Genomic DNA, 25541 nt, shown 5'->3' on the forward strand with positions numbered 1-25541 from the left:
AAGAAAAAACATTCTCTATACAAGTTGACGTAAAATAAATGCTTATGACAAACTTTCCTAAACCTGAGTGATGCTTCATTTTCACCGAGAAAGAACACCATGGTTCATTTTCTTCATCTTTTCAGTGCCTAATATATTTTCCAATACAATCAGCAAAAGGAAAGCATACATCTTAAAAAGATTTTCTCCTTCTGATACCCACAAATAGTTTTCCCTGCTCCGTGGGAGACAGGCCACAACCACCTGATGTTGATTAGGAACACGCTCTTTTAAGGGTAATTAACAATGCTTGAACCACATAATGCTTTATTTCAGTTTTGCATTGCCATGGTGCAGGTCTCATACTGGGCATTCAAGTAACGAAACGCCAAGGGCTGTGAGCCAACACTGCCTGAAATCCTCTTGGTCCCCGAAGCTGCTGCTGTTATTTCAGAGGGACTTCTCACCCGTTATGAAAACTCTGTTAGTGAACAGTGCTAAAAAAGCCGGGAAACATTTTATACGGATGCCTCCTTTCCCCTTACAGTGTGGAAGGGCTATTCCAGCCGCCTCAAAGGCAAGTGGCAGCACCGGCGCCCCGAGGGCACAGCAGGGAGTCCCCCCCCGAAGGCCACCTCCGGGCCTGCAGTGCCCAAGCCACAGGGCGAGGCAGCAGGAGGCAGGGAAGACCCTCCCCGCCGCCGGGCAGCTGCCCTGAGCGAGGGGACGCGGTGTCAGAGCCGCCCGGAGACCCGCCGTGCCCGGGGACCTTCTCTGAGGGAAGGGCGGAAGGAGAGAAACGGCGCGCGAACCGCACCCGGCACCCCGCTGCGCGCGCACTGCGCCTGGGCGGGGCCAGCGCGCGGCCGGAGGTGCGCTTGTGCGCATGCGCGGGGCCTCGCAGCCGTTTGGCGGCGGGTTCGATTCAAACGGCGGCTGAGGGGGCGCGCGGCCGCCATGGAGGGGGAGCTCTCTCGCATCCCCGTCTACACCGCGCTCCACCGCGCCGGCCCGCCCGCAGGTGCGTACCCTCTCCGGGAGGGAGGAAGGGCGAGCGAGCCTTGCCCCCCCTCCTCCGTGGGGCGGAGGGGCTGGTGTCCGGGTGAGGGCGGGGAGCGGTGTCTGTTAGGGAGCTCCAATACCGCCTTGGTCTGTGGCGGCCGGTGCGAAATCTAATTACGGGCTTTATTCAACTGTTTTGTCTCTATTTAAGGCTTGGGTGAAGCCCGCCTTTGCTAAGCGCGCACCTCGCAGCGGGGCCGGCGGTTTCTGGCCGCATCGCGGCTCGGCCCCGGTGCTGGGCCTGAGGAGCGTGTATGGCCTGCGGCGGCCCTCGGAGCCTGAAGGCGGTTCCCTTCGGGGGCTCCTGCTGCTGGAAGGCCTTTGAAACTGCCTACAGCGCTGTAGAAATGCGGGGCACCCAGGCGTAGCGTTAAAACCCGGGGAGCTAGTCTGGGTCGGTGGGAACTGCCGTGTTACTCTAGTAGAAACGTGCTTGTGGGTATGTTGTCTGAAAAATACTTAACTTGGGCAGGGAAAAAGAAAAGCTTCCTAAACCCGCTATATGAACAAAGCTTTATATACTCAAGCAGCTGTGGTTTAAAGCCAAATAAACTTTATGTAGAAAGCTAGTTCTCTGTAGTGTTATTTTAGAAGTGTATCTACTCACAGTGAATTGAAATACACAGCTCTCTTAACTGAGAGTTTCGAGTGGGCTGTGTTTGTTCTGCTTCCAGTGCTGAACAACTTTGCTTGGAAACCTGTGGCATACTGTCTGCTTCATGTTGAGACCTCCTTTATTACCATGCCTATATTATCACTTGCAAACTTTCTTTCATTAGTGCTAACCTGGTAACTGTGTTTTAACACTGCCTGTCATCTAAGCTATCCGTGGCTTGTTCTGGAGCCTTGATCCTGGGTGAAGTTTGAAGACTGCCCTTAGTTGTCACTACCTTGAAGTCTCCATTCTAGCCAGACATCATTGTGATTTACCTGAAATTGAATGCTTAAGAGATGCAGTAGTTCTGGGCATTATGGTGATCATTTGCAGACTGTAGCATTTGTGTTGTCTTTTTCTTGCAGAAACGCAAATGGCTTTTCCTTCAAAGAAACAATGCATCAGCAAAACAGCAGATCTAGAGTTCAGCAAAGATCCCAATTTTAACTTTAGCTCAAACATTCCAGCAGATGGTGTCTTCAAAGCTGCAAACCAAGGGTAAATGAAAGTAAAATATTGATGGATTTATTACTTGGCAAGTGTCCTAAATATGACTTAGCATTTTGCAGATTTTGTCAAACTAACAGACTCATTAATCTGCAAGAATGCAGTGGTCTTCTGGTAATTGTATTTTACCTGTGTTTTAAGGTTGCCTAAATCTGCCAAGAAAGTGGAACCGCCTTCAAAGAAGACAGCTATGAGAGGGTACGTTTCCTCAAATTTCTGTTAGGTGCCCTCGTGCAGTAATGCTCCCTCTTGGAGGGTTATGATGAGCTCTCACCCATGCATAGCTTGCTGGCCAAGTTTGCTGATCAAAGCTTTTGGTCAGAAACAAGAGCAAATGCTTAAAAAAAGGGTGTGTTTGAGGAAGTAAAAGAGGAGGTGTGCAATACTGATATTTTTGCCCCTAAATATTTGATGTTTGACTCTACAGACCTCTTAACAGATACAAACTAGAAGCAGAGCTGAAGACCAAGAATCAGCTGTTAGAAACAGCCAAACAGCAACTACACTCCAGACTAACAGGAGCACAGGTAAGGAAAGGGGTGGGGGGTGAATCATTGAGTAATTCTTGTATTTTGATCCCTACAGGGTCAGATCAAAGGATTGAGTTTGATAGGTCAGTAGAGTTTGGGTGGGCTGTTTTTTTCTCCTCTGACCCCGTGATATCTGCTAGAACCTGGAAATCAGCAGAGCTGCAGATGGATTTGGACAGATAATGCATCCAGATCACTCTTAAATAGTCATCAGAGATCTAATTCCATTTTAAACTCATTGTGGGAGAACATTTCAAGTTCACACCTATACATTCACATGAAATTTTATTAAAACAGCCTCAATATTGCCAGATGCTTCCTAGCTATGTCAAGAGAGCTTGCAAATAATCACTTGCCACTGATGGTTTGAGGTCTATTAATTCTTTTTCTTCCATAGCTCTGAACATACAGTAGGCAAGCTATCCAATTTCCTTGTTCCTTTCGCCCAGTCTCTCCTAGCTTTGCTAACCCATCACGTAGTGTGCTGTGAAAGTATGTACATCATTGAAGGTGTGGGTTCAGGAATGTGCGTGGTCTCATTTTACTAATGAAGAACACTTTATTTGGATTTTGGTCGCTGCTGTGCACTAAGTTTGAGGGACAGTGACCTCATTCTCTTCTGAGTATTTAACACAGAGCTCCGTTTATATAAGCTTATGTTTCTTCATGTGCTAGTGTGTCATATTGTGGCCTAATCTTTTAGTGTCTTTGTATTCTTCTGCAAGTTTTTTCCCATCTGCTCAGCACTGGTGAGGCCAAACTTGGAGTATTGTGTCCTGTTCTGGGCTCCTGGTACAAGAGAGACACAGGCATACTGGAGAGAGTCCAGCAAAGGGCCACTAAGATGATTAAGGGACTGGAGGAAAGGCTGAGAGAGCTGGGAATCCTCAGTGGATTCTGTTTCAAACAGATTTGACTTTCTTGAATAAAGCTGAGTTTCAGAATTAGCACCTTGTTATTCACCACCTCTTAGAGATTCACTCTAGGATGTACTTGGCACAGTATGTCATGTGCAAGAGGCCCTGCTGGTAACCTCCAGTTGTAAAAGCTCACTTTATTTCCTAGTTCTCAAGCAGTTACTAATCTGTGAGATGATCATTCCTTTTATCTCACAGTTTGATTTCTTTAAGAGCCTTTGAGACCTCCTATGAAACGTTCAAAAAGCTCCTGACACGATCAGCTGGATCACCCTAATCCACATGCTTATTGATTCTCTTGGAGAATTGCATTCAACTTGTGAGGTTGATCAGCTTATCCGATTGCCTGGTAATAGCTGAACTGTGTAGGGAATAATGCTGTGGCTTAAAGATTCGAAGATGCCCTTTTTCTCCCAATGTTTATATGCTTTGCAATGCATCAAACTCTTGAATTATTCATATATATGAGAGGGAGCACAAGAAAAGATATGCTAGGATTGCCTAAAAGGAATTTATCTCTAGGATTGATTTTTTTTCCTAATAATTGCTGTGGCATGTGGATGTGATAAATGTATTAATCCTGTCAAGAAGCAGGAGTAAGGATCTGCAGCAGACTCATTGGCTGTGGTAGCAGAGACGGAAGGACAAGATTTGATTCTTGGTGCTAGTGGAGCGCTTGTTAAGCCATTAGCGTTACACTCAGTATTACTGACTAATGAGAAGAAAATCTCCTTGTAAACTTGATTCACTTACAACCGGTGTTAACAACAGGGCACTATAAAGGAGTTAAAGGAGGAGAATGAAGGCCTGGTACAAGAAGTTGAGAAGCTCAAGAAATTTCAGGAGACTTGCATGGTGATTTTGGAAAGCAGAAACATTGATCCTGGTAAGGACTATGCATTTCACGTACTGTTCTAGTACTCATTCTTTGTAACTGTTAATTTTTTTTTCCCTGTGATGTGACTGCTCATAAGACATTTGGATTCTGCTTCCTTGCTAAGGAAATTCTGCTGTATCTCCAGGCAATTTTTTATTTTTTTTTTCCCTAGCTTAAGAGAAAAATCTGCTTCCTGTATTAGGCCCTGTCCTTGATAAACTTTGAAAATCATTTAGTCTTTCTTGCTGTGGAAATTTACTCTGAAAAGCTGTTAGTTCCTACAAGCAAAGTTATTTGTATAGTAGAGGTTTGCTAATAGATCTCATGAATTAGTTACAGGCAGCAACATTTTGGAGGAGGAGGAAAAGACACAAGAGTGCCAGAAGCAAACAATGGTAAGAAAATTTTGAAATAGCAATAGGAGTTCAATAGGCTTTGAGGGATCTGTGTGCTACTGCCCTTTTCTACTCATGTCGTGGAAACAGCTGCTGAGACTTGCATTTATTTGCATATATTAAACTATTTTCCTTTTGGCTCTTCAGCTGTTAACTGAGAAGCTCATAGAAGAATTGAGGCTATTCAATCAAACAGCTGCAAAAGAAAAGGAGATGCTTCAGGTAAGACTGTGACTTTGACTCAACCAGGTAATGAGTGTCTGGTGCTGAGTGAGATTCTGAAGGTTATTTTGCTCCTCCCAATCCTGCTCTCTCTTCAAATGAGCTAGACAGTGAAAACCTACAGTATTCATCTTCTGTTATAAATATATGTGCATTAAGGAAACTGTATGTGTCACTCCCCTTCTAAATAGAGGGCTTAAAGCAAAGGTTATGGTGGAGCAATGTTAAGTTTCATCTCGGTCATTTCAAGTTCAATTATGTACAATTGAACTTGAAACAAGGTAGAAGGTGAAAGTGATATTAATGACTGATAGCTTCCAAGTTACAGTGAATCAGTTCCAAAGTGAAGATGGATGTCAGGACTGGAAACAGAACTGTCTCTGTGGTTTTGCCCCAGCTGGCAGCTACACACCAGCAGCCGCTTGCTCACGTCCCCCCTAAGGGGATGGGGAGGAGAATGAGGAAAAACTCATGGGTTGAGATAAAGAAAGTTTAATAGGATAACAAAGGAAGAGAATAATAATAACGATGATGATGATAATAAAATGAATGATGCACAAATGCAATTGCTCACCACATGTGGAAGGAAAAAAACAATCCTGGTGCCCAGTCCATTCCCAAGCAGCGAATCTGCCTCCTGGCCAGCTTCCCCCGTTATATCCGGAGCATGATGTGACGTGGCAGGGAATGTCCTTTTGGCCAGCCTGGGTCGGCTGTCCTGGCTGTGCTCTCCCAGCAACAACTAAAACAGTCAGTGTGTTATCAACATTACTCTCATCCTAAATCCAAAACACAGCACTGTACTGGCTACTAGGAAGAAAATTAACTATCTTGCCAAAACCCCTGCTTAGACCAGCTCCTGTCCTAAGAGAGTTTTCCAGGCTGTGTTGCAGGTGGCTGTCAGCACCCCTGGCAGAACACCGATCCCCCAGTCTGGCTGTTGCACTGGAACTTGGAACGCTTGATCTGACTTGGTGACTGTTGCAGCCCAGTGACCTCAGGTAGTCTCTCTGGGAGAAGTATGCAAGCACAAGCAGCTTCAATAATACTGTCTATATATTGATCAAAATAGTGATTAAATTACGGTTCTACAATTCTTTGTAAGAAGCTTAAGAGCTAATTAATGAAACGGCTGTTATATAAGACTTCCTAAATTCTGGTCACAGATAAATTGCTGTTTTCCTCAAGGAACAAAGGTAAAAGACATCCCGGTCAAGGCAGGCAGGGCCCCACTGAAGAGTTCGCATGCTTTAGAACTTGGCTTTGCTACTCAGTACTTTGGTGTTAGTAAAATGTCACGTACGCTGACTTTTCTACACAGACGGCGATGGCTAAGTGGAAATCGGCAGAAGAGGAGCAACGCCAGTCCATGGAGAAGCATTCCTCCTTTCAAGCAGAAATTAAGGAATGCTCAGCAATACTTGATGAGTTGGAGCTGCTCCTGGCTATGTGAGGCACAAGGACGGACTGTACACTTTTTTTTTATGTTTTACTCCTAGCTCAGCGGTCTCTACTTTGCAAACCTAGTTCTTATGTCGCGATGAGCAGGTCGCTGCTCTCTGCGGGGCAGGAACGGGACGGGTGACTGGGGGAGACTGGCCGTGGCTGGCTGCTCTTGTTGCTCGTCCCTGGCCTCGCCGCTCACCTCGCTCTGGTTCAGTCGGGCACCGTGCTGTAACTCTGGGTGGTTTTTAACCCATTAAACGTACCGGGAGGGTGCGGACACGCGCTGTTCCTTCCCCGCACCGCTCTGCCCTGCAGCCGCCGCTGCCCTCTGCCTCCCTCCTTCTTCGGGGCCCCACCGGAGAGGCGGGCTGCGGGGCGGGGCGCTCCCCCGGGGCCGGGCCGCGCCTGCGCGCCGGTGCAGGCCCGGGGCAGCCATGGCGGCGGCGGCGGTGATCGGGTGGGTGGCGGGCGGCGCGGGATTGCGGGGAGCGCGGCGGCGTCAAACGTTGGGGCTGCTGCGGCGGGGCTGCGCGGGGCTGGCGGTCGACGATACGGTCAACGGGCTGAGCGAGGAGCAGCGACAGGTAGGGGCCCGCCCGGTGGCAGGGGAGGGGGGGAGCGGTGGCCCCGGGCCCTGGCGGCGCGCCTCCCCGCCGGGGGTGTGGCGGGGCTGCCAGCGGTGATTGGCCGCGGCCGTGAGGAGCCGACCTATCGCCGGGCGCGCAGAGGGGGCGCGGCCCGGGCCCTTCGGGGAGGGCGCGCCCCGGCCACGTGTCCGCAGTGCCCGGCCAAAGGCGGTCCCGGCTCTGGCTTTGCTTCAGCGGGGGGGAGGCGTCTCTTCACGGTAAAGCGCCAGACGGCGAAGCGTTGCGTGAAAAAACGTCCTCTGCGTGCGCGTTGGGGCCTGTTTGATGAGAAATGACGATCAGAAATACGATCACCAAAGAAACAAATTGATTGGGTCTCGTCAAGTCCTCTCAAAAGAAGTGTTGGAGCTCTCCCAGCTTGTTCTCTTGTCCAATGGGGGACTTAAAGATTTAGGATAATAATTCTTAGCTTTGCTGTTCTCTCCGGTGTCCGACAGCAGCCAGTGCTAGCCATCAGTGCTCTTACTCCCAGCTGCCCCAGGGCAGGGAGTCGAGGGGTTGATCTGGACAGGCTCTGCCCATGAAACTCTTCCTCCGTGCTTCTCAAGACTGGAGCTACAGCCTTACTTTCTAGTTAATTACGACAGTGCAAGCATACGGATGTACAAAATAAACTTATTCTTGCTTCTTCTTTACTGCAGAATAATTCTTTGCCAAGTTTGTGTTCACGGTTTATAGCCTTATCAGCTTGAATTAACTTGATGATTCTTTGTGCTTCTACTCTCAGCAGTGTAAAAGGAGAAAAATATTTTTGTAGTTCTTATCTGTCTGGTGGAAAAGCTAAAAAAAAAAGATCAGAAGTAGATCTTTAGTATGTTAGTTAAATTGTGAATTAAGAGCACTGTAACTTATAAACTGGCTTAGAGTATCAGGGATGCCTGTCTTAGTCTATCCCTCAGTCTCTAATCGATTAAGATCTTTTTTTTTTATTATAGCTTTAGAATTTTTTTTTCTTTTAAGCTTTATGCTCGAGTTTACTGCTGTCAACTTTGTCACAATGGAAACATATCTAATGTGTTTTGGGTTTTTTAAAGTTTTTAAATCTGTCGGTGGTGGGAAAGCTTGTTCAGTGGTACTGGAATCCAAGGTCAGGGTGGCCATGGAAACTAACACATCTTCATTGTGAAAAAGCGGATGCCTTGGTTGTGCAGGTGAGAGAAAGGCAGAGAAGCGTGGGCATGTTTTGGTTTGTTCCTTCTGCAGGTTAAACAGCAGAGGCTTTCAGCCTCTAAGACTGTTCCTTCACCAGCATTAATTTGTAGGAATAAAGAACCAAAAGGAAAAATGAGATTGTTAAGCTCTACCATAATATCTAGACAAAGTTTTAAAATCTTCATCCTAAAGACACTTAAAAAGATATTGTATACGTTTTTTTAGTATGCCTATAGAGCTCTGCAGAATACTTGTGTGCAAGTATTCAGATTTTAAAGTTTAGAAAAAGATTTTAAGATTCTTTTAACACTTGGATCAATGAGGATACCTGACTTTATCAAATTTTCCTTCTGTGGAAAATAGTAGGGTAGCTAATATAGTTCCAGTTTGATACACCAACACATTTTAATTAGTACGCATGCTTATTACAGGCATCTGCGTATAATTAAATGAAACCGTAAGCAGCTACTGGCTGGGGATAACACATCGTAAGCTGTTCATCAGCTTTCAACGTGTCCTGACCAAACCCACGCCCTGAAGCCCTAGTGCAGGCAGTAGCGTTCTCTTGTGTTGGGGTAAGGCTGTTGAGGTTCGATGCTGAGAGGAACTGAAGTACATCAGTATCTTCTCTCTAAAAGACTACAGGGCCTTTCATATGGTCTTTCAGCCAGTACCCTGAAACATCCATTTCCTTATGGTTTCGTGCTTCTGGGTTTGGGATCCCGGAGTCGCCTGGCAGGGGAATGTTGGCAGTATCCCAGGGAGGAAGGTGACGATATATTGATGAGATGTAACGCATGTGTTTTTCCTCACCTCTTTTCCCAGCTTAGACAGACCATGACAAAGTTCTGTCAAGAGCATTTGGCTCCGAAGGCCCAACAGATTGACCAGGAAAATGAATTCAAAGGCATGCGGGCAAGTATTTCATGTGTGCATTTAAAATAGATGGTAGTGAAAGCCTGTCTGTACTTTGATCTGTACATTAATCCAGAAAAGAATCCCAGGCCACACCACAGGAACATATGCATTAACTTTTTAAACTTAAAAGCCATGGAGATTTTTTGATTTCCTGTTTTATCTTTTGTTAGCAACTTTCAGCAACCTGGGGCAGAATTCAGCCAGCATCCAATTAAAAAAAAGATATTAAAAAAGGGATTGATAATGGTCTTGTTTGTATTCTTATCATGGTATTTCTGCTTGGCTCTGTTCCGACCCCTCCTCTAATATGTGCTTTGTATTCTCCTAGCTAGGACCCTTTCTCAGACAGTTTGAGTTTGTTGTGAAAATATTGTCTGCAAATGCTGAAACGCAGAGTTGTTTGACTGTCGAGCTGAAGTTTGCCTTCCTAATAAAACCAATAAATTCTGTGCAACAGGATGGTTTGATTGATGAAAATGAGATATCCAACTATTGGTTTTCATAAGCTCCACAAGACTTAAAAAGCTCAGAACATCTGCTAGGATTTCCCAGAGCTCTGATGTTGACATTTTCAGGGATATAGGCATAGCTTTGAAGTTAAGTATATAAATTTAGTCTGGTGCTCCAGATGTCATCCAGAGCTATTCTATAATACTTTTTGAAGTCTCTGGCGACTATTCGCTGATAACTCTCTTACCGCTGGACACTGAGGCCACATTACAAGCGTTCACCTGTGTGTCCATCATGCAGCGGAGGAGAGGCTGCAGTCTGAAGCAACAAAGAGATGACCCCTCTAGCATGTGTGTGGTCCTCACTGGTGACATCCTTTGCTACTGCATGATGTCATAGCTTCCCTCTTAACTCTGTGATGCCATGTGCTAGATGCAGCTGATGTGTATATCTCAAGTCAGCCGTTGCCTCTGTGCCTCGGATCTTGTGTTTGTCACTTGCCAGAGTGATAAATCTGGGTGATAGCCGAACGGAGGAGTTGGTGGTCAAGGAGGACAGCTTGTCCTCTGGCAACGAACTTTGTAGCACTCGTGTCCAGCTGAGCAAAACTCAGCCGCGCTGCCCAGTCCCACGCGTGCCTCGTGTCTGGGCAGTCTTGAAAACCTACAGGTTATGTACGGGAGCAGCCCTTACGGAGTCATCTCCTTTAGCTTCACAGGTCCAAAGTGTTCACAAATTCCCTGTTGCGGTCACCTTCTGTCACTTCTCCAGTGCCACCTGCGAGGCGGGCAGCACCTCTCTCTGCCCAGCTGTAACATTCCCTTTTCGTGATCTCTCCCAAGGAGCCCTCCTTGGCTTTACTTACCAGTTTCTGTTTTACTAGAAGAGTTAAATTGCCACCTAGTATCCTAAGTTTTTCCAGGGTTTCAGTGAAGGATAACTTACTCTAACCGCTGTTTGCGGCAACCACAGGCTGATAGGCCTACACAGCGCTGCCAAAGCACAGTGACAAGGATGCATGAGGTAAAAGACAAGCATAAATTTAAGTCGTAGCATACTAAATTATCTTTAGCGAGAGATAGTATATGAAAGCCTAGAGGTGCAGTTTTTAAATTAATGAGAGCTTTTAATTCATCAAAATTCTCCTTAAACTGGGCAGTGAGTTACATCTAAGCACCTATCCTTCCAGAATTAAATTCAGGTTGTGAATTTTCCCTGAATTCAACAGACGACTCCCATGTGTAGCATAACTAAGGTCCTTAAGTCTGTCTGGGTTCTTAGTCCAAAAGTTGGAGCTGCTGCTGCAGAACGCATAGGTATCGATGTATTTATCTCTGAGATATCACAAGAATAAAGTAAATTGGTGTGCTTGGTGAGCTGCCTGGGAAAACTTCTTACGGTGATGCCCTGACTGCGAGTCTGGACTGAGCGCTTGTTCTGTATTTGTAGGAGTTTTGGAAGAAACTCGGGGAACTGGGAGTTCTGGGGATCACAGCTCCCGGTAAGTCTGTTCCCACCTTTTACCTTCTGCTGGGTGACTCTTCAAAAGAAGGAGAAACTACTTAAAGTCACGCTTTCCAGTTCATACTAACCTGCTCTGTGATATGCCATCCATTTTGTCCAGAAGCTCCTATCTTCATGTTTTTAAAAACTCCATCGCAACTTTTGTTGTTCTTCACTGACTCAGAATCCTTTTTCCTTGTTAGACTTCTGGACAATTACAAAATGCCTTTTACAATTCAAAAGTACTGTTCAGAAATTATTTCTCCAGAGATAACATATACAACTCGAACATGTTTGCACTTCTCTTAATATGAAGCGTTTGCTGCAAGTGTTGAAGAATGAAAGCTATAGATAAAAGTTTCCCAGAACAAACATCCATCTCTAAAAGGAGAAGTTAACGGGTATAAAACAGTGTTCTGAAAAGCTGCGATAACTAATGGAGAGCTGACCACATCCAACCAGTCAGAAAAAATCAGGGTAAATCTTATTCAGCCTCATCCAGGTTAGTTGAAAAGTGTTTTGATTAATGTTATAGATTCCTGAGGCTGCTGTGGTCATGCTGAATGCACTAACGCAGTGTAATGAGGAGAAGCCCTTAGTGGAGAAAAGCGGCCAATGGGGCCTTTATTTCCCCATCGTAAACTCTGTGTTTCTAGATGTGCGCGTGCAAAGGCTTCTGCAGAAGCAAGCTGAATAGCAATGCGTTGAAATAATGCCTCTGCGTTTCTTTCAGTGGCGCTGAGTCTGCTTGAAAGAGTCTGTATTTCTGCTTGCTTTCTCTTTACTCTTCCCAATTTACTGCTGCTCCTGTTTTTTCTCACTCTTACCTTCTTTCTTCTTTGATGTTGTGCCTGAGGCTTACAGCAGTTTCCCACACTATAAATAAGCCATCCCCTCATGAGTCCTGTCCTTTTTGATTTCCTCAAAGATTTACCTCTCAAACCCTCCCATGCCCAGAAGTTTTTGCCTTATTTTTGATTGTATAGCTATGTGCAGTTTCTTTATTGGCATTGGTTTTGTTGAAGGAGGTGGAGACTGGGATTTAGGATGTGAAGATAATGTGAAACCTTATGAGGGCGTATGCTCAATTAAATGGCGTATTTGGGTACCAGTGGATCATGTCTTTTAAGGGAGCATTTTAAATAACAGTGCTTTTTGTTTTCTTTTTAGAACTAAGAAAGCTATGTTGGTTTGATGTAATTTTCCATTTGTTTTATAAAGAGCAAAGTTAAGAAATGTACATATGTACAAATATATAAAGATATTTGCTCTGCTGTTGTTGCCGCTTGCTCACAGCAGTCACGTTGATGACGAGTAAGTGCTCCTGGATACCTCCCTGACTACTTTGCAGTGTTTATATCCTCCTCGTTTACTTCTCTTAGCAGTACAATCACTTGCTTCTTGCCTGTAGAGCAAAGCTTTTACTTTGGGATGTGACTGTATTTGTGTGTATATAAATGTGTGTCTAGGTCTACGTGTATATATTTGTGTAGGCTGTCAGCTGCTCAAGGCCATTATGCATTTCTCAGCCTTCTCTTTTTTTTTCCTGCCTTCTCTCTCTCCCTGTTCTACAATGTGCCTTTACTCTTTACCACCCATTTTAGACTCGGCTCAGTGTGCCTCGCTGGATTCCCAGTTACAATGGATATGCTGCTCTGTCTCACTTCACCCTCTCTTGAAATCCCCTTTTTTGCCACTGCTGAGTTACAGCAGTTACATTTGTAGATCATTCTCATTCTGAATCAGCCGTCTATCCAAATGCTGATCTCCTGCATGGTTGTGGGTATAGGGAAGTCTTTAATACCCCACTTTTTGAGCAGTTTGAGGATTCCTCACTTGTTTAGGGGTCCTCGTTATGACAAACACACGTGGAATTTACAAACTTTGCCTGCGTTCCTTTGTCCCCTCACCTAATACAGGTTTCCACTTTGTGATTTAATCTTCATGGTAGTATTAAGGTTGCACTTAAGGATGGTCAACAAGAAGGACTTGCTATTGTGCAATTGTCAGTAGCGTGTTTTAGATGTATCCTTATGGATGTTATATGTATAAAACTATGCTGTAAAAGTCAATTATTGATTATGCTGAAGAAGTAACATCACTGTGCCTTTAAGATAAGAAAACTGAAATTCAGAGGGGACAGGGAAAGCCAGAGGTGCCCAGCTCAGGGACAGTGTCAGTCAAAGCCAGAAGGTCTCTTGTAAGCGTCTTAGCTCTCATTTAAGACTGAGCCCGACCCTGGGATCTTGTACTTGTGTGATATACTCCATGGTGGTTAACGTCAGGTTTCTCTTCTCTTTTCAGTGGAATATGGTGGATCTGCTTTGGGGTATCTGGACCACGTGCTGGTGATGGAGGAAATTTCTCGGGCATCAGCAGCTGTTGGTCTCAGTTATGGGGCCCACTCAAACCTTTGTATCAACCAGCTAGTGCGTAACGGCAACGAGGCCCAGAAAAACAAGTACTTGCCCAAGGTGTGTGGCTGGAAGAGGGGGGAAAGGGAAAGCATTTAGGTTTTGGCTGTATGCAAGGATGAGTGTCTTTCTGAATGTGTAGCATTTTAAGCACTAGCTAATTTCAGTCACCCAGCCTTTAGGAAATAGTGTAGTTGCCAAACTCGCCCTTCTCTAGCTTGTTAATTTTTGTCCCGTTAATCCATATTGACCTCAGCCTGTGCCGAGGTCCGTGCCTGCAGGCACCGTAATCCAGCTCTCTGGAGCTGTGGTACTAAATGAGGCTTTGAGGTGACACTGGATGATATTCTTCCGAATTCCCAAATCATTTTGAGATTTCTGGATGAAACTCACTGCTTTCCTATTTTATGTTCTCCATTTCTCATTGCCCAAATGCTTGGCTTGCCTATGCTAATTAACTACATCTGAAACTTCATCATTTGGGGCATTGATGTTTGTGAATCAAAGGCATGTTAAACAGATTTTGGTATTGGAAAAACTTAACTAGTAGATTGAATCCCAGCTACTGAAATTATAAGCGAAATTATCAGCAGGAGAAACTTGATGTAAACCACATGTAAAGTGCAGTGTCGCTTCTTCAAAGCGTTGTGCAGCCTGCTAATGTGTGACCCTGAGTTGTCCTCGTTGCTGCTCAGGAGTATTTTAATGCCGTCATTCGCTGCCTTTCAATGAGATGTGCGATAACTTTAGTCTGTCTTGTCTTGGTTCGTGACTCAGTACTTGATGGTACTTAACTAGTTTTGAGCATATCGCGAAGACCTCTGTAGAAATGCACTGATAGATTGAATGGGTTGAACATGTATCTTCAGCATTGAGTCTATTCTTAAAAAAAAATGAGAGATCAAAAGGAGGAGAAGACAGATAAAAGTACACAGGGAGAAAAAAAAGGGAAGGAGAAAAGGGCAGGATGAAAGGAACAGCAAAGAGGAAGCAACAGCTATGCCAGAGCCTGGTATGAGCAGGCACAGAAGGAGGGTGTCCATCTGCTGGTGTAGTTTGAGTGTGGGGGACCGGGCTGCGAGAACATTGCTGAGAACTTTGCAATCTCTTTTCATCCCCCTCGTTGGCCTTTTGTGTTTGACAACTCTTGTTTATGTAAAAGGGCAGTCCTGAAGCGCAGAACAAGGAGCTTGTCAAAGGCATATGGCTGCCTGCATGGTTCTTTTGGCACCTTCCTGGAGATGGTGTTTTATAAGCGGGGCTGTGCTCATCTAGCTCAGACGTGGGTTGAGTCATCCTTCTCATCCCACTGTGATTTGGTTCTGTTCCCTCAGCACAGCAGCACAAGGGAGCTCCCTGCTAGGATGCTACTAGGAACGGCTCTCGTTTGCAGTTCTTGCATAGAACAGCTACTGTGGAGATTCAATGCAGGGGGAAAAAAAAAAAAAAAAAAAAAAAAGAAGGCAGGCCAAATTGGGAACAGCAACAATGCTACTATTCTCCCTCGCTTCCTTGTATTTGTCTTTTCTTCCAGCTAATCAGCGGGGAGCACATTGGAGCCTTAGCAATGAGCGAACCCAATGCTGGATCTGATGTTGTGTCCATGAAGCTGAAAGCAGATAAGAAAGGTAAAGCCTGTCACGTGCTGCCCGGATAGATAGCTGCCGTAACTAATGTCTCCTGTAAACTTAGACTAACCTCCCCAACACCACTGAGATACGATGCCTAGTCTTGGGTATACCAGGCCATGTTTGCAGGCTTGTGCTGCCTCCCAGAAGATTCAGTGTGTGATAAAGCACAGTAGTGAAGACACAGGGTAGATGGTTGAAGCTCTAAAAGTAGATTTCTGATGAAGGTGGTGGAGGTTGGTGGTACGATTGAACCAGTGCTAGGTGCCTTAATTTGTCAGGCATTCCTTAAACTGTCTTTGGACTCCGAAAATGAAGGAAATGATGTTTTTTTGAACATGGGAAGGATTTGTGCATGCTGTTTGTGGGGATCTTAAAGAGGATCCTTGGAAGCCTGTTTTGAAATAAATGGAGTGAGGATGTAAATGTTGTTCTGTTGTCTGTTGTGAGCTAACAGATTGCAGCTCTTTGCTTCTAGGAGACTACTTTGTTTTGAATGGGAACAAATTTTGGATCACCAATGGGCCAGATGCAGATGTTCTCATCGTTTATGCTAAAACTGACATTAATGCTGTTCCAGCCTCCCGAGGTATAACTGCGTTCATCGTGGAGAGGGTAGGTTTAATAATTCTCACAAGCTGATTGTAGTGTGGTTTTTAAAGGTAACTCCTTCACCCTTACTGGCTCACTTAGAAAGAAAACTAGCTGGCTTCTGTAACTGTCAGCCTCTTGCTCGAAGACAAACTACTCCCCGCCTGAATTCCGTAAACCCATGAGATTAGTCCTCTGCCCCAGGGCCATGGCGTACTGCACTGTCAGCTGGGCACTCCTGAATTTTGGTATCCAAGCATATAGCCAATCATGTGGGCTAGAAATGTGGAGAGAATGGACAAGATTCTAATGTAAAAGGGCCTGCTTGTTGCCAAAAATTGTCAGAGATATTGGAGGCCTTGTAAATATGTCCTACTATCCCATTTTCTAACTTTCTGTGGTTTTGGTTTTTTTTTAAGCCAAGACATTAAACCAGCTTTGTTCATTTCTTCCCTCTGTTTTCTTGCACTGCCCCTTTGGAATCCTGGAATGACCCAAACGTGGATGCAAAGCAGAGCAGGCCAAAGGGAGCAGAAATGGGCTGTTCAAGGAGGAGCCCTTGGAAAACAGGAATCTATTGGGTTTTTTTCTTCCTTTTTAATTATTTGAGGCTATGCTATGCACATCTCCGTCACCGCAAGGGAGACAGGAAGCCGTAATAAAATAAACGGTACTGGAAATGTGAAATCTTGGAGATCAGTAAACCTCCTGATGGTCTTAACCTGACTTAGCAATTAGAACAGTTCGGTTACTGGCAAAGGTTGCAACCCTTAACTCTAGGAGAGTCAGCGTCTGCAGCTGTCCAAATTATTTAATATTTCTGGGCATTAGAAAATGGATGCACTCAGTTTGTATGTGCCCTCCCTCCCCCCATGTGCATGTTTCTCTGCTCATTTGCTTCCTCTGCACTTGCACTTATACCTGCTCTTGTTCCCAGAGTGGGCAGATCACTTTGACTCCCTTCTGGTACCCTACGCGCGTTCACGTGCTCAGGGAAATTTCACAGATCTCTAGTGATCTTATTTAGTCTGTCAGCATTGAGATTTGAAATGTATTTTTAGTGTCTTGACTTCGCAGGGAATGCCAGGTTTCAGCACAGCCCAGAAGCTCGATAAGCTGGGAATGAGAGGGTCGAATACCTGTGAACTGATCTTTGAAGACTGCAAGATCCCTGGTGAGTTGGGTTCAAATCAGGGCAGTATGCATGTGGTGGTTTCCTGTCTTCCTGATCAGATAAATTGGATCACTAATTACATGCATGTTCAGACTGTGACCTAGAGGACTTTGCAGATGGTTATCTGCTCTTTGGCAGCCTCACAACAGAGCTGGTGAAACTGGAAAAGTGCAAGTGACTGGATTCCAGTGAATGAGCACAACCCTTGTTGGGTCACTCCTGTTTAACCCTCGTGGACCTAACTCTTAACCACTGCTTCTGCAAAGCCTAGGGGAGGCTTCCAAAGAAACTTGTTTCCATCAGAGCTCCCCATCTTGTATATAGGAGAGCTTATTTGCCTTGAAGGATTTTTTTTTTTTTTTTTCTCCAAAATCCCTGGAGACTTTCCAACAGGCTTTTGGTTTGCCTGTAACATTTCTGAGTTCTTTTGGGGTTAGGGCCTGAAAATGAACATCCTTTCCCCTATTAGTTAGTACAGCAAGGGTCATTGCAATGGCTATTTTTATTACTCCAGTGGCTGTTTTTGTTGATAGAAAAATTACAGCCACTATACAGCAAGTGGAGGAGATGCCTTGTCTGAACTCAAGAAAATCCTAATTGCAGTGCAAGTAACTCCTGCTCCCCATACACCCCCAAAAGCCTCTCTGCAGTTACGTGGAAGAGTCGCAGCTGAAATCTGACATTTCTAACTTTATTGGATTCCTCCACTCTGAAATCAGAAAGGCCAGTGCCCAAGTCTTCAGATCATCTCCTGGGCAATCATCCGTACAGAACAGCATGTTCTCATGGTAACGGGATTTCCATTTTCTGATAACTCGGAGAAGCACAGCACTGCAGCGTTGAAAGTTAAGACACTTTGCACTCTGGCCATTATTGCCGCTTCTGATCTGCCTTGGCAGCTGAGCCAGTTTGATGCCATTTCATAGGTCTGCAGAATCTTTTTCTCAGATCAAGATGTCCCTCTAGTACTGCAAGTCTGTCCACTTTAAAAAAACTTGGGTTTTACTGTCAGCCATGCTCCACAGAGTGTTTTTCTCATAGTAAGTGTTGTCCACGGATTCATTCGCTCATGTTGCATTGGGAAAAGTTGGTTCAGAGCCCCAATTTTTTTTTTTTTTTTCCTGTGATACGCAGCCAGCGGGTCTGCCCCCCTTGTGCAGTCAGCACGCATGACCTTCAGCTCACCACACACCTATCCATCCCTTTCCCCTGGACGCACAGGAAAGTGTTCAGGCTATTCAGTCCTTTTTTTAGCTGTGAGATGTCATTACTCATGAACAGCTTTGTCACTTTATTATTACTGATGCTGGCATTTGTGTTCTGTTCTTCAAAGTAATGTTTGCTATTAGTATTTTTCTTTCTTGTTTGTGGGGCTTTTGAGCTTTTTTCTCTGAAAGCCCAGCTTCATTCTTCTTCCTCTCTCTAGCTCCAATGCCATGATGATGGCCCTGCAGCGGCTGCACTTCTCCATACCCTCCATCAACATGCTTTTCAATAAGCAGGAGAAAATGCAGTCCATGAGTTTCTGCTGCTGAAAACCAGATTATTTATTTCAGCAGACTATCTGCATGTGTTCAAGTCCCATCTAATTTTCACTTTGCATATCACACCTCTCAGATCTCTCGTGATCAAAGCCTGAAGTACATGTCAGTTCTCCCATATGGTGTGATCAGTGGATAATCACTGTCCATCTACAAAGCTCAGTTGTTAGTCTTTAAGTTCTCTCCTGACTGTGGGAATACAGCCTTGCTGAGATAAGCCTTTGGTTCCTGCTTCTCTTTTTATACTTGTTAACATCAGCACATGCTTTAGATTGTCCCAAAGTGAAACGGTTTCTTGAGGTTTTTTGTCAGCCCATTATCTAATGTGGCTCTTTTCCCATTCCATTGTCACAGAAATAATACGTGTCTTTTTAAAACATTTATTTATAACAACTGCAATGTTCTGTTCAACCCCCCTTGCAGAAGAGGGGATGACTATTTGTATTCTCCGCTCTCAGAAGACTATTGTATGTCAGTCCACATGCGATAAGTGGTCAGCTTTGCTTGCCTGTGTAAGCTTTGGTTCCTGTGTTGGGAATGCTCAGAGAGGTGACCCGAGCATATCAGCCCAGCATTTGCATTCATTTCAAATGCACACTCAGCAGGCATCAGAATGTAACGCTGTCGGTTTGGGTTAGATACAAACTAAGGGAACGGTGAAGGGTGCTCCCAATTTGCCCTCACAGGCTATTAAGTCTCCTATTCTTGTTGGTAGAAATGCTGAGCTGGAAGATCTCTGGAGGGCACCTTGCTTCTGAGAAAACAGGCAAGAGAATAGGAGTGACTGTAGATGCACTTTAGGACCCTTTACTGCCTTTTCCTTTTTAGCTTTGGTTGGATTGAAAAGACATTTCAGTGGTAGGAAGTATATGTATCAGAACTCAGCACCTGTCTAGCTCATCCTGAATGTTTGTGTCTCAAGCCAAAGAGAAAGGTGCACGAGACTGAAAGTTCGAATCCTCTCCCCAGTGAACACAGGCCCTCAGACAACAGCTCGGCTTGGTTTTGCACGCAAGTAAATCATTTTCCTTTGCTGATTGCAGCTGAAAATGTCTTGGGGACACTGAGCAAAGGAGTCTACGTTCTGATGAGTGGACTGGACCTGGAGAGGCTCGTGCTGTCTGGTGGGCCACTGGGGTAAGGCTTTGTCATCCTTCATGGATTGTAAGGCCAGAAGGACCCTTCACGATCACCTTGCCCGGCGGGTCTCCAACTGGGGTCACAGCTCTGTGGGATGCATCTTGGATGGAGGACTGAGATACTGAGGCAAGGCCGGGAGGAGGTGGCTGGGCGAGTTGGGAGGAAGCAGGAGCAAGGAGATGCCGTAGCTGCTGGGTGCTCCAGCTGTGTGGTAGCTGCGCGCTGCTCTGACGGGCTCCTGCTGGAGGATACTCGGCTCGGCACTCCCAGGCAGGCACAGCTTGCTCTGTGTGTGCTCCACCTTTTCCTTTAGCTCTCCTCACCTCCCCGCTCCTCACACAGTTTTTTCTCAGTTTGAAAGAGAGAGTGAGTGGAACACCCGCTGAGGGGCAAGGGATCAAAGAAGCAATGCCAGAAGGAAAGTTTGCAAATCCCTGCCTTCCAGCGTAGCACAAGCCACAGACCCTCCAGAACATGCTTTTGAAAATATTAGTCTTGATGTAAATGTTTCCAGAGATGGCAGATCTGCCTCAGTCCCCGATTGCTTGCCTGTGTATCCCTATAGCGTATATTACTCTGGGAATAAGCAGCTCATTTGCATTACTGATTCCTGAAAAATCTAAAACACTATCCAGACTGTCACACAGAAGGACCACTGGACTGAGTAAAGGGTTTATTCTTCATTTATTCAGTCCTTAAGCTCCCCAGTAATTATTTTTACCCTACAGTCCTTTTCCCCTCCCAAGTGGTCTCTCTGTACTAATCCTCACATGGAAAGACTATCTTCCACAAAGCAGAAGGAGGATTTTTTTACCCTCCTTGTTCTTGCCTACGCTTTTTTATCGTACTGGCTAGTACTCCTTGAGTTGGTGGTCTCTGGAGAAACAAGGCAGCAGAAACTGTCCTGCCTACAGTTACAAGAAAGCTCTTCAACTCTTTGTCTCCGTCCCCTGAATTAAGAAGGTAAGACCTTACCACAAGATGTCCCAAATGAGCAATATGTAGAGCACTAGGGAGAAAAATGGGACTTTTGGATTTTATTCTTAACATTTTTTGAGTGGAACTGTGGGAAGACAGCAGCATATCATTTTAGGTATGAGAATCTTTTTGCCTTAGATTGTGCTTCCAAGGTTTAATTATTATTAAAGAATAGTTCTGTTGTTTTCCTACATATCTGTGCTTTTCTTAGGCTCATGCAGGCGGTTCTTGACCACGCAATTCCATACCTACATGTAAGAGAAGCATTTGGACAGAAAATTGGCCACTTCCAGGTGAGGCAGAAGAGGATTTAGAAAGTTTTGTCATCTTGCGTTTCTCTTTAAAAATGAGAAGACAGAGAGCTCTGTCATGGGTGGGCTTTGCGTAGAGAAGGTTGCCTGGAGTTTTTGCTGGGGCCGCATGATGTAAGGATGTGGTGAGAAGGTGAAAGGATCTCTGAGCCTGCTTACCCGAGGCCGCTGGCGGTGGGGGAGAGACTGCGGCTGACATCTGGGCGTCTGTGAATTGACGGAACCCCCAGCTCCCTCGTAGGTGTCTGCTGAATCCGCATCTTCTCATTTGTCTGGTTTCTCTGAGATAGTTCGGGCAATCGGTGATCCCCAATGCTCGTGCAGAAAATAATCTTCCCCTTGCTCATGTTAATGTCTCTCTTGTCTCCCACGACACGCAGCTCATGCAGGGCAAAATGGCAGATATGTACACGCGGCTGATGGCGTGTCGGCAGTACGTCTACAACGTGGCGAAGGCCTGCGACCGGGGCCATTTCAATGCAAAGGTGAGCTCGCTTCCACCCGGACTGCACCTGCGGGGGGAGTTCCTTTCCCTTTGGTCCCATATCATGAGCTGGGTGGAGGTGCTGTGCTGGGGGTTAAAATGACTCGCTCACAGCCCTACCTGCCTTTTTTCTAGCCCCTAAAGAAAAAGAAAGCCTTGTTCTACAAGGCAGCAGACTGAGCAGCATCGGTAGGTGTTTATTGGAAGCCCAAACACAGTATTCTGGCTATTGTGAGGGGCTGCAGCAGTCATTCCGAGGTGTTGTCATCTCCACAACCCGCACTGTCACCACAGTGCGCCCACGGGAGGGGACTGAGTGTTTAATGGTTGGAGCACAGAGCCCTGCATCCCAAATCAAATCACATTGGTCTCCTGTGGGTATGATGTGCGTTTGTGAGAGACCAGCTCCCCGGGGCACTCTTTGATTTGGGGTTTTGTTTTTTTTCTTTTTCTGTCTTCATGTGGCCTTTACAGACCTGACACAAGTGTTCTGTAGTGGGAAAAAAAAAAACAAACTGCTGCAGCTTCTTGCTCGCTGGGGAATGAATCCTGTGCCTTTGTGATCAAGTAGTGCAGGCTTGTTAGCAGGTGTCTGAGGAGTAACGGAAAGGTCAGAGCAGCACGGACATTGGAGACGGGCCGGTGACACCTTTCCTCACTGTCATCATTGTCACTCTCCTTTAGGACTGCGCTGGAGTGATCCTGTATTCGGCAGAGTGTGCCACCCAGGTGGCTCTGGATGGGATTCAGTGCCTGGGTAAGGCTCTGGCGGCCTTTGTTTCTTTGCTGGAGAGAGCCAAGCGCAGTGCAAGAGCGGCGCTCTCTCCCATCCCACCCTCAGCCCCTGAAATCGGAGAGAAGAAATGACTTTTGACTTCTTTTCCACTGCAGGTGGGAACGGTTACATCAATGACTATCCCATGGGGCGGTTCCTGCGTGATGCCAAGCTCTACGAGATCGGGGCAGGCACCAGTGAAGTGCGCAGACTTGTCATTGGCAGGGCGTTCAACGCCACTTTTAAGTAACGTCCGGCAGTGGAGAGGCAGCGCCCTGAGCACCACGAGGCCTTGGACCATAGAGGCTGGGGCGCACAATCCTTCTTCTTCCTGCTTGTGAATCTGGGCTCGTCGCTTGTGGGCTCTCTTCTGCCTGCTCCGTGAACAGACACTGCTGGACTGGGCTTCGATAAAATGAATCAGATGGTTCATGGAAGGAAAAGTGGTTTTTCTCCTCTTGTGATCATCCTGATTCATCCTGTTGATAAGCCGTCCTGATTCCCAGCGTCACAGGGCTGAGGCTCATCCAGGGGACGTATCACCATTGAAGCAGGCTGGTGAGCAGCGTGCCTGAAATGAGGCAGCCGTTGCTGAGCGCAGAAAGTAAACTCCCCAAAAAAATGGACAATGGGGGAACAATTTTGTTCTTTTAAAAAACCCCTGAGTGCCATTAAATAGCTAGCATTTTAGCATTTAGCACATTACCACTGGAAGGTGAAATTTCCCATTGTGACCTTCCGATGGGATTAATAACTTCCATTTTGGGAACTCGACGCCAGCCACCTCATGGGGGTGGCTGTCACGAACTCTCGAGCATTGTTGATGCACAAGCCGTGTTTTAGGTGACAATTCCTAGACCCTCATTAAAATACCACATCTGTTTCTTTGCATACTTCCTTTCCTGTTCCTGCTGCTTCTCGAGATATTTCAGTGCAACCCCAAGTCTTTGCTGCCCTGATTGACTGCTTCCCGCTGTGTTATTCATTCAGAGGTGTCACCATCCATCATTCTGGGAACAGTTAAAACGTCAGACCTGTATTGTGACATCCGTGAATGAAGCAGGCAGGAGGAGGTTGACTTTTTGGGTTGGGGTTATTTGTTGGGGTTTCTTTTTTCTGAAGGTTGTTCTTTTGGCAAAGGCGTGTACTCACACTCCACCTTTGGCTGGCTGGAGAAGTCTGAGCGAGCGCAGCAGTATTTGTGGGTGTTTTCGGTGTATATTATATACAGCAAATTGAAGTTTACCTAGCCATATTAAAGAAAATTGCACAGTATACTGCCAGCCTTAAAGAGTGAATCACAACGAAAAATTCTATGTTGTAAATATGACAGAACAATTAATTAAACGGTTGCCACGTTGGCAACCTCCCAGCAGTTTTAACAGAAAAGAACTTAAAAGCTTTGTGTGGTTTTTTTTGGTTGTAGTTGACATCTGTCTGTACTAGGTAACAGTAGACTAATACAGAATTTTAAAATGCCATGGATTGAAGAAACATTCACCTTCTTGAATCGCCAGGTAGGTCACAAGTGTTTTTATAAAAAAGTTATAAAACTTCACTTTATCCAGAGCTAGAAACAACTTCTAAAGTCATGGTGGCAGTGCCATCTTCCCGACCTTCGTGTTTGCTCAGCTGTGGTGGACGGCTGTCGCTCTGGAGTGTCCCAGGGTTTAATTTTTGGCCTTAACCTCCGGACGGAGGCAGTGGAGAGTGGGCAGAGGCGGCCGGTCAAGAGTATGTCAGAGAGCTGCACCTGAAGAAGCTTCGGACACGAGCCTTGAAGCACAAGTGAAGCACACGTCACACGTGAAACACGAAGTGCGGTACTGTACGTTAACGTAAGAATTCATTTCTGTGACGGGCGCTTCGATTTGATCCCAGAATGATTACAGGTGGTGTCTTCTCCCGGACGTGCAAGTCTCAAAGCCGCTGCAGTTGCTAACCCCAGCCTAGCGTCCCGTGGAAGCCCGAGGGCAGGAGTTTCCAGGTTTGGGTCGCAGATTCCTGCTGTGCTGAGTAAGGGCAGCTTGCAGCCTTCAACCCCGCAGCCCTCCTCCCTTCCAGCAGGCTGTGGCCGGGGCAGGAACGCAGCAACCGCTGCTCAGCTCGTCTGCTCGCTACCGTAGCTGCGGTTTCTGCGTCCAGTAGAATGGCAAATCTAACTGGAGAGGCGGTGGGAGCGCTGCAGGGGTGCCAAGGGGTGCAGGCGCAGCGTCTCTAACGCGTATCGGAGCCTCGTATTTTACCTGTGTGTTCCTCAGCTCTTTAATACGGGAATGAATCGCTGCAGTTTCCCCTCAAGACTCTCAAAAGAACGTCGGAACTGAATCGCTGCGTTAGGCTCCGTCTCTGGCCAGGGGAGCTTCTCTAACGAGCGTTAGAGCCACGTCGGGATGGTGCGAGATTCAGATTGCTAAAAATGGGTTTTCTAAGCTGGAAGGGACCCACAGATTCTTAAAGCTGTCCTCTAACATCAGAGAAGTCTGGTTTTTAATGGACATCGTAAATAATGCCTTCACTTTCTAGGCTGATCAGCACCTCGGAGTTAGAGGTAAAATGAATCAATGTCTAACGCATCACGGGACAGGGTGGAGGGAGAGATTCATGACTGCGAAGCGGGGTTCTGTTAATCAACCCGCCCTCGCTCCCACAGCAGCACTGCAGGGGCTGCCTCGGGAAAGGGGCGGCTCTCCTTGCGCCCAGCGGGTTCCTCCGTGCTGTGGAAAGAAGGGCTGGGGAGGGGGCCGCGGGGGAGAAGGGGGTTAATCTTTACAGATGCTGGGAAAATGAGCTTTTGCTGGGTGCTCCTGTGGGGTGTTCCCAGCAGGAGGCAGGTGCAGACCTTGCCTGGTACCCACTGCAGCGCACCCGGGCTGGCCGCAGCCATGGGTACGGCGTTGCTTTCCCCCCTTGTCCCTCCCGCTTTCTTACCAACCACAGCTTTTTTTTGTTTTTCCCCCCTAACTCCCATTTTTTAAAAAAAATACAGTGATACTGATCTGGGCTGTGCCTCTGGCCTCCTCTGGAGAGCAGCAGAGCTAACGGGGACCACGTGCAAGGGCGCTGTGTCTCTGGACGTGGTTTTAACGTGTCTGCTCTGAATTTGTAATGGCAGCGGTCCTAGCCTGCTAAGCCTTTGCCTGATGGCAGGGTTGGATGTGCTGCACCTCTCCTGGTTTTCAGGATGCTTGCCCTGTTTCCAGCCGGCTGGCTACTAAGCAGAGAAAGCACGGAGAGCGGAGGGA

General features: G+C 46.3%; 2 protein-coding genes across 2 annotated transcripts; both read left to right on the forward strand.

Annotated features, from left to right (window-relative positions):
* The first annotated feature begins 865 nt into the window (after positions 1-865).
* On the forward strand, positions 866-6867 carry KNSTRN (kinetochore localized astrin (SPAG5) binding protein). The gene is given in 9 exon segments (XM_075755645.1): positions 866-898; positions 901-1000; positions 2062-2194; positions 2345-2401; positions 2631-2730; positions 4422-4536; positions 4861-4922; positions 5070-5144; positions 6466-6867. Coding segments are annotated over 9 exon segments (807 nt in total). The 3' UTR covers positions 6598-6867.
* Positions 6868-6884: 17 nt separating this feature from the next.
* On the forward strand, positions 6885-23685 carry IVD (isovaleryl-CoA dehydrogenase). Its single transcript, XM_075755643.1, has 12 exons — positions 6885-7174; positions 9215-9304; positions 11207-11258; positions 13565-13734; positions 15209-15302; positions 15781-15917; positions 16971-17067; positions 19652-19745; positions 20938-21019; positions 21418-21522; positions 22206-22278; positions 22413-23685. The coding sequence occupies exons 1-12, from the start codon at positions 7025-7027 to the stop codon at positions 22544-22546; spliced, it is 1278 nt and encodes a 425-aa protein (XP_075611758.1). The 5' UTR covers positions 6885-7024; the 3' UTR covers positions 22547-23685.
* The last annotated feature ends 1856 nt before the right edge of the window (positions 23686-25541 follow it).

The sequence above is a fragment of the Balearica regulorum genome, chromosome 5 (assembly GCF_011004875.1).
Source record: "Balearica regulorum gibbericeps isolate bBalReg1 chromosome 5, bBalReg1.pri, whole genome shotgun sequence".
Lineage (NCBI taxonomy): Eukaryota > Metazoa > Chordata > Aves > Gruiformes > Gruidae > Balearica > Balearica regulorum.